The sequence below is a fragment of the Myodes glareolus genome, chromosome 24, assembly GCF_982192425.1.
Source record: "Myodes glareolus chromosome 24, mMyoGla1.1, whole genome shotgun sequence".
NCBI lineage: Eukaryota > Metazoa > Chordata > Mammalia > Rodentia > Cricetidae > Myodes > Myodes glareolus.
In genome coordinates, this window is record NC_142049.1 from 29559298 (window position 1) to 29567925 (window position 8628).

The 8628-nt window shown below is 44.2% G+C and overlaps 1 protein-coding gene across 2 annotated transcripts in view; it reads left to right on the top strand.

Annotated features, from left to right (window-relative positions):
* Window positions 1-7579, top strand: part of Asb7 (ankyrin repeat and SOCS box containing 7) — a 46417-nt gene extending 38838 nt beyond the window's left edge. For both annotated transcript variants that reach the window (XM_048434783.3, XM_048434782.3), the window contains one exon: window positions 4198-7579. In XM_048434783.3, the coding sequence (XP_048290740.1) occupies window positions 4198-4337 (140 nt within the window). In that variant the 3' untranslated portion in view covers window positions 4338-7579. The remainder of the gene's footprint in view (window positions 1-4197) is intronic.
* The last annotated feature ends 1049 nt before the right edge of the window (window positions 7580-8628 follow it).

Sequence of the window (8628 nt, forward strand, 5' to 3'; positions counted from 1 at the left end):
TGAGCTATCATCACGGGTGTTGGAAGTCCAATTCACACTCTTTAATAGCCGGATCATCTTTCCAGTCCCCAAGTCAAGATATCTTTATCCCAAGAAATAAATCAGGTCTCCCTTGTAAAAGCCATAAGTGGGGGGGGGGTGCTTCGGGTCAGTTAATTTTCTAAGTTAAACCCTTGCCCAGGCATTTTATTCATGCTAAACTTGGCCCTTCAGAAGCAGACTTTCTATTTTGTGCCAACCTGGTTATTAGTAATGATAGGCCACTCCACAGCCTGGCAAGATTTGCCCTTTGAACTGTTGTGTAAGCCCACTGTACAGTTGTTGCTGCATCCTCCTCTGTTTATAATTCATAAATTACAGTCCATGAGAAGCCGCCCCGCGACCCTCCCTGTTACAAGCCCGTGGTGGAGCGGTACATATTTATTTCCTAGGATGCCTGGTGGGTGGGATGAACATTTTTGTTGATGCGCCCCCTCCCCATTACTTTTCTCCTTTTTCCCCTTTACTCCTCTTCTTTGTCCCACTATCCTTTGGTCACTGCACTGCTGAATGTGTAATAGGTACTCAGGAAATGTTTTTATGTGGTCTGGTAACAAGAAATAAATATTCATTTAATCATAGCCTTCTGGTCCCAAGATACTGTCCCTGAAGAGAGGCTTCCGCGATGTCTGGAGTAACAATAGCGCTGAGCTGCCCTGCCTGCCCAGCTATTGGCCTGCTGTTGTCCGCGTCCTGGTGTGACAGAGAGGACTAGCTAAACCCTCCCGCTGCTGTGCGTCTTCTCACACTGTACAAGTCCTCGTCTCTAGCCCTCTGAAGGCACATGGCTGACTTCATAGGGTGACATCAGATGGGTGCTGTCCAGCAGTTTACCCAGCTCCTCCCTGCTCATGGGTACTGCTTGTACTTCTACCCATCTTGTTTTTACCATCCTCACACCAGGAGAAGACCACCGTCCAAGGACGACCTGCTAGTTTCCTGAGACGAGAAGAAATACTGTCTCTACAAGTGTTTAGCAGCTCGTACTTTTAGAATTTGCTTTCCGGTTTCCTCTGTATGCTTCTCTTTGTCCCAATGAATGTTTTTAATTCTTTTGAAACCTTTGAGGTAGGCACTGTTAGGAGGAAACTAAGGCATCAGGCTAAACACCTCAGCCTAGATCATGTGGGAGGTGAGTGGCAGGGCCAGGAGCCTGTGTCTCTGCTTCCAGCACTGTTAATTTTAACCCCAACAGTGTGCCCTTATCAGTCCAGGCGATTCTGTAGTCAGGAGTTCATGTGATTAAAACACTTTTAAAAGACCACATTCATCCAAAATATTAAAGGATGCTCTGTGTGGCGTGTTACTTAAGAAGAAAAATAACAAACTGAGAAAGGCAGTCCACTATAGGCCTGGGATTTCCCTGAGTGAAGCATTCTAGAACATGTAGGCCTGGACGGTCCTGACTGCGCTCCCAGTGGCCACAGCGCTAACCCACTAGCCACTGAGTGAGTGAGCTGTTTTGCAGTAGAACCCCCAAGCTGGTTCGGAAGTAATGCGTGGTGCAAACAATAACATAATAGAGTGCTGTCTTAAATGGTCGGCCATAGGGGAACTCAGTTAAGTACTAGAATTACTGAGCACCAATGATAGACCAGGAGTCTTAAGTCTTATGGAGCTCTTTTTGCTTAGGAAGAGTTACTTGATTTGCTTTATCGCTATAGAAACAATGCAAGCAAGAGATAAAGTCCTCAGAACAGCGGGGCATCTCTGACAGCATGTGACAGAGAGCCAGACCTCGTCTTTTCTGAGGAAGGGCTGCTTTGGCCTCAGCCTGGGAAATGGAGGTCATGTGATCTGTCTAGAGACAGACAAGTGTACGAGTGTCACTTCCATGCATGAACATGGAATGTCCTCAGAACAGCGGTGTTTATCCAAGTATAGCCTGGGACCCTTCCAGGGAGGCTGTGAGGTCGGAGTGATCTCATAGCAGCCGCAGGGTGTTATCTGCCCTCTTCATGTTCCTTCTCCCCTGAGACTACATGGTGTGGTTTTTAATCTTAACAGACTGCAAGTGTGCACGAGACGTTCAGCGATCCGCTGTAAAGCCGTGCACTGTAGAATAGGTGTGCACAAGGAAGTTCAGCCATCTGCCGTGCACTGTAGAGCAGGTGTGCACAAGGAAGTTCAGCCATCTGCCGTGCACTGTAGAGCAGGTGTGCACAAGGAAGTTCAGCCATCTGCTGTAAAGCCGTGCACTGTAGAGCAGGTGTGAACAAGGAAGTTCAGCCATCCGCTGTAAAGCCGTGCACTGTAGAGCAGGTGTGAACAAGGAAGTTCAGCCATCCGCTGTAAAGCCGTGCACTGTAGAGCAGGTGTGAACAAGGAAGTTCAGCCATCCGCTGTAAAGCCGTGCACTGTAGAGCAGGTGTGAACAAGGAAGTTCAGCCATCTGCTGTAAAGCCGTGCACTGTAGAGCAGGTGTGAACAAGGAAGTTCAGCCATCTGCTGTAAAGCCGTGCACTGTAGAGCAGGGCAAACTGTGTGTGTGCGCGGGGTGAGGGGTGGGGTTGGGGGGGGGTGGTACTAGTTCCCTTTCACCGTTGCTGGTTCGTTTTGGAAAATATAGTTTTCATCATATATTGTTCATTTTAATGTGTAATTAGTTTGTTTTAATTACTTTTTAAATGAATTAACAGGCATTTATAAAATTTCTGTTGTAACTTCTGATGTGGTTTGTGCCATAGATACTGCTCACATCAGAGTTCTTTTATATCCTCAGTCATCTTTAAAAACATAATGGAATTTGAGACTCAATGTTTTATAGCCACTGAAATGCACTATCTTCTTGACTTTGGAAGCTTGGTACTTAATCTCTCTGAGACTGCAGTAAAGTGGAGTGACACCTCGCTTGTAAAAGGAATAAACGGCTCCATACTCATCATAAGCTGCTCTTGGACATGGAGCAGCAGGCATTTGACACGGGGTAGCCTCTCCACACTGTTAGTTCTGTGTGGCTCCAGGCACCTGCTGAAGCATTGTTGAAGAAGTTTTCCTTGGGTCAGTAATGATCAATACTGTTAAGGTGTAAAAACAAAGTTGTTGAGAGAAACAGAATTGGATTTCACCGCTTTCGTTTGGATTCGCTGACAACAGTGGGTGCTGATCGATGATCAGGGTGTGGATTCTGAAGTGAGCTAGAGATGCAGGCTAACTTGAGTTACCTTTCAAACTCCCCTGCTGCCGGACCACCCGACCCTCATCCCCTATCCAGGGTCTGCTCTGCCATGGTGACAGTGAATAAGGAAACAGACATCGTGGCAACGCATCATAGAGATGGTGCTATGTCAAGGCTCCGGCATCTCAGCCTCAGGGTCCAAACAGTCCACCTTCGCGAACATCCGTTTCAGTCCCTGCTTTTCTTGTGGAGAAACTGAGGCCCAAAGAAACTATTTCCTCACAGATGCTCACCTTCATATTAGTCTCATCAGGATGGATCCACAATTCCTTGATTTATAGTAGAAAGAATACCAGGCTTGGAATCAGAAAGACTGTCCTCAGAATTATTCTAAGCTACAATTGGTTGTCAGATAGTGGCCAGTATACTTAAATCTCTCATCCTGAGGACCTTGTTTGTAAAGCAGAGATGGAGGCATCTGGTTAGTTGCTTGTCAGTTCCTAGTGACCAGTTACCAGACATAGGCTGCTTAGGAGAGGAGAGATTCTTTTGGACCTCCGTTTCAGAGGGTTACACCCACAGTTGACTGTCCCCATGTGTGTGGACAGAAAGTCATGGCAATGGAAGCTGTTCCTGTCACGGTAGATAGAGAAGAGGAAACAAGACAGGACACGATCCAGGGATAATAAACTCCCAATGCCCCGCTCTGGGTAACTTGTATCCTCTAGCTAGATCCTACCTCCTAGGGCTTCCACAACGCTCGCCAAAACAGTGTCGTGATCTAGGCACGAAGCATTCTAATCGTGTGCCTGGCAGGGTGATTACAAACTCAGACCGTAACGCTACCAAGTAGGTGAGGCACTGCACAAAGGTACTAAGGACACTTGGGTTTCAATCAGTCCAGTGTTTCAGCCCTTGGTCTGTAAGGTCCGCAGCAGGCACTTCCTTGGAAAACAGTCACTTTGCCCACGCCAGAGGCTCTCCCTCCTCAATGCTGTGCTTTGTAGCTTTCTAACATTTTCTTTTCTCTGTCATTTTAGGACAACCCAGAACCCTGCAGGACCTGTGCCGAATTAAAATTCGACAGTGTATAGGCCTTCAAAACCTGAAGCTGCTTGATGAACTACCAATTGCCAAGGTCATGAAAGACTACTTAAAACACAAATTTGATGATATCTGATATACCTGGACTGTGAACAAGATTAAGAGTTATTCCAGATACTTAAGAGGCTTTGGGCCTTGCACAAAGTATATCCTATGCAATTTCTGATTTGCTGTGAAGTCAGAAGGCAGGTATACACTTTTAGGGTTTTTGTTTGTTTGGTTTCATTTTAGGGGAGGGATTTTTTTATATATATATAAACACACACACACACCACACGCTTGAAGGTCTTAATTTGGTTTTTTTGGTCCAAGTCTATGAGGTCCAAGCCTTTCTATACAATAATGCATTTAGAAAAATTGTTTTTCCTAAATGCACCAACACAGGCAGGTTTAAAGTGGAAGGTTTTCCCCTTTAGTGCTCCGGTTTCATTGGTGAACAAGGTACTAAGAAACCAGTGGAACACTTGTTAAGTTTGGAGGTCTTGGGTTCACCCAGCAGATCCTGGGTGATGCTGGAAAATTCCCTACGAAGAAACTTACAGTAATGCTGTCACCTCATTCATTTTTAATGAGTACAGATGAGCTGTTTAAAAATTCTTTTTTCTCTTCTAATTAATGTAGCTTTCCAATGAAAAGAAAAAAAAAACCAGTACCTCTGCTTCCTTTTGGTGTGCGCTTATTTTTAAATTATTCTTTTTAAACAACTGTAGGACACTACTCTGAGACATTGTGTTTCAATTCCTTTCTCTCTTGTTGAACTGTACTTTTAAAACAAGATTAACGGGGAACAGAATTAACTTTTTAAAGCCAGTGTCTTCTGTTTTTTTTTTTTTTTTTAAAAAAAAACAGTGCCTATTGTGCAACTCTCTCTGTGTAGTTTCTTGATCTCTCACCCGTCCCGTTCCGCGCCGGCCTCCTCGCAGCCCTCCACGCAGGTCCACCCCTTCCAGTCCCACTGCAGACCCACAGTGTGTCACCTCAACCTCCATTTTAAGTTTTGGTTTTCATTTCATTTTAAGGAACAAATTTCATATCCTGATGATACAATGTTCCCTAGAAATAGCCCACATTCTTGCTAAACCATTTGATTTTAGTGATTAAATAATTTGGGGTAGTTTCATGGTGGTTTTTTTTTCCCCCTTCCTGGTAATATGTATACATTTATATTTTAAGGGTAAAAGTCTCTAATGGGCACTCTTTTGTGAGCCTGGCAAATTGCTGGTATGCTAATTAAATATTTCCTGTTTTGAAGGTAGATACAGTAAAGCTCTTCAAGACAAATGTGTTATTTTCTGAGTTGGTTGTGCAAGATAAACCCGGATGTGGTGAAGTACCAATAGCAAGGGAGAAGGTCCCGTAGGCAGTAGGCGTCAGGGATGTGCCCCCGACACGTGCTCACTGCTTCATTCGTCATTATGTTAGTGTGAAGAGATCCTTTCCAAGTGCCCCGATGTCATTCTTAGTGCCGTGACAAATTTTTAAAATATTTATAACTGTTGATAAATTTGCTATCAGAAGTTTGCAAGGTAAGGGCTTCTCCTTTCTTGTCAGAACTGCCAGTTTGGGGGCACCAAGCATAAAACTCTTTTACCCCAAAATGTGAAACTCAACTTCACTGAGTTCAGGCCAGCTGTGCTGTCTTCTTCAGCCCAGAGTTTGTCGTTTTGGCTGCAAAGTAGCTGTGCCGTCAGAACATGGAATCTGCGTGCACCTAGACGGCACACAGACTCCTCAACAGGCAGCTTGGGCAAGAAAGATGATTCAGGGACTTGCTAGTGTGACCCATAGACTCCTTCAGCAAGCTAGGGAGCACACAACCAGAGTTAGAGCTGACCCCTAAGTAGAGCTGGGAACCCAGTGGACAGGCGTGGCTGTTTGCTGTGACCTTGTCTGGAAGGTCATCTCCTTGGAGATCCCCCCTGCAAAGATGGCTGTGCAGCTGTGTTCTCATTCTTTATTCAGCACCCAGATCAAGGCTGGAGACTCGTGAACAGCCTGAGGAACACAAAGTGACCAGTTATCTGAGTGTAACTTCTGTTAGAACCCCAAGCCCAGCAAGGAAGGGAAGTGGAGGGAGGGCGTCTGGAGTCTGCGCTCTGAGCTGCCATGTTAGTTTCCTCGTTTGCACAGAATTCGTGCATGTGTGAGTGAGTGAGTGAGTGAGTGTGTGTGTGTGTGTGTGTGTGTATGTGTGTTAATTTATTCAGCAAGTTAATGACACTCATTCCCCAGCCATTCAGAGGATTCTGAACCAAGCCATGAGATTGAGTCAGGGAATCCAAAGTAAAAAGATCATATTAAGGCAAATTCTTTGTTCTGTGTGCTGCTGTGACTTCAGAAAAAAAAAAAAATTATGAGCGCTCTTCCTGAAATTGAGAATTCTATTTAATGAAGAAGTGTATAATTCCATTATTTATTGTTTGAGATTTGATTTATCTGGAAGCTTAAAAGAATGTTCTTTGTTTATTAATAGAACCCCAGACATGCACTGTGTCTTACGGTGACTAAAAGGCTGTATAGTTGCTAATGTGGCCCTGATGACGTGCAGGTCCGCACTTGAGTTTGATTATCCGAGAAACGGTCTCTGGCCATGAGGAGAGAAAAACAAGCGTTTTCAGAAGCTTGGCATATTGGCTATTCCAGAATCTTGACTCAAAATTTGCCACTGATTCTTTTGTGTTTCTTTTGAGATGTATTATTTAAGCCTATTCCGAAAACTTTATAAAATGCATTTGGCAAATACACCAAAGAAACCAGCTCATAAAAGATTATGATCATTAATGAACTGCAAACCTCATCTTTTGCAAACAAGGGTGTTTCTTTGTAAATATTTGTGTTTATAAATGTACAGCAGAGTAAGAGTGGTTTTTTTTTTTAGATTATTTAATGCCCATATTTCTAAACTATTTACTACAGAATAACCCATGCTCATTAGTTTGGATGACTTGATTGTTTGGTTTTTTTTAATTCATTATCAGTCAGGCTTGGAACAACGTTTCGCTGGAGAAGGCAGCATTGTGGCAGTGGCGGGAGTCACTTTTGGAGCATGAGGGAGTCTAGACTCACACCCTTGTAAGACACAAGAAAGTGTAGCTTAATGACCAGAGTGGACCATACGAAAGCATCTCTAACTTCCCCACTGAATCACTCGTTAGCCCAGGATGGGATTGGGACAAGGCCGTTTGCCCACAAATTTAGCTTTCATGTAACTCCCAGTGCGTTGTATCATAATATATTCTGTTCTTTCTTTGTAATGTACGTTTTGCTTTGGGTCAATTTGAATTAAAAAAAAATCTTAAATCTGGTTTAAAAGAGAAACATACTGCATTTGTGTTTTCTTTCTCCTCTGCCTTAACTTCTTAACTCTAGGTGTTTAGTAAAATGAAATCCAGCTGTCTTCTTCATCAGCATCTTCTGTCACCAGTGACTGGGTAAGACAATGATTTCTAAAACAACTCCATATTTCAAGCCATTTCTTATCTTCCCTTTTATTTGTTTACTTTTTAATATTTTATTGCATTTTTTTATTTACTTACTTTGTGGAGGTCAGAGCCAACCTTCAGGAGTCTGTTCTCTCCTACAATGTGGCTCCTAGGGGTTATGAGTCTTGACTGCAAAGCCCTTAATCTGCTAGACCTCTCACTGCCCCCATCTCCTTTTAAAGTACATTCTGTGACTACAAACAAGAAAAGGACTCGGCCTCGAGGAGGGTGTCTGTTTTAAGGAGGCACTTGTTGGTTCCCAGCTGCTCAGCCCCGAAATAATCACACAGAAACTGTATTACTTAAATCACTACTTGGCCCATTAGCTGTAACTTCTTATTGACTAATTCTTACATCTTAATTTAACTCATTTCTAGTAATCTGTGCATCACCCCGTGGCTGTGGCTTACCGGGTAAAGTTTCAGCACGTGTATCTCTGGCGGGGCTACATGGCTTCTCCCTGACTCTGCCTTCTCCCTCCCAGCATTCAGTTTAGTTTTCCCCACCTACCTCTATTCCCTACACAGGTCCAAGAGAGTGTCTTTATTAACCAATGGTATTCACAGCATATAGAGGGGACTCCCACATCAGGTGTGTCGCTCCAACATGAAGGAATCGTGTGTCACTGTCACTCTCTGCCACGTCTTGGTTAGGAAGACAGGTTCATTGGCTGCTTCTCTGTAGCTGTGCTAGAGCACCACAACCAGGGCAACTTACAGCAGGAAGGGTTTATTCAGACTGATTCCAGAGGGATAAAAGTCCACAAGGAGGGCAAGCAGCAGGCCTGGAGGCTGGAGCAGCAAGCTGAGACCTCACATCTTAACCCACAAGCAGGAAGCTGAGACAGACAGACAGAGAGAGAGAGAGAGAGAGAGAGAGAGAGAG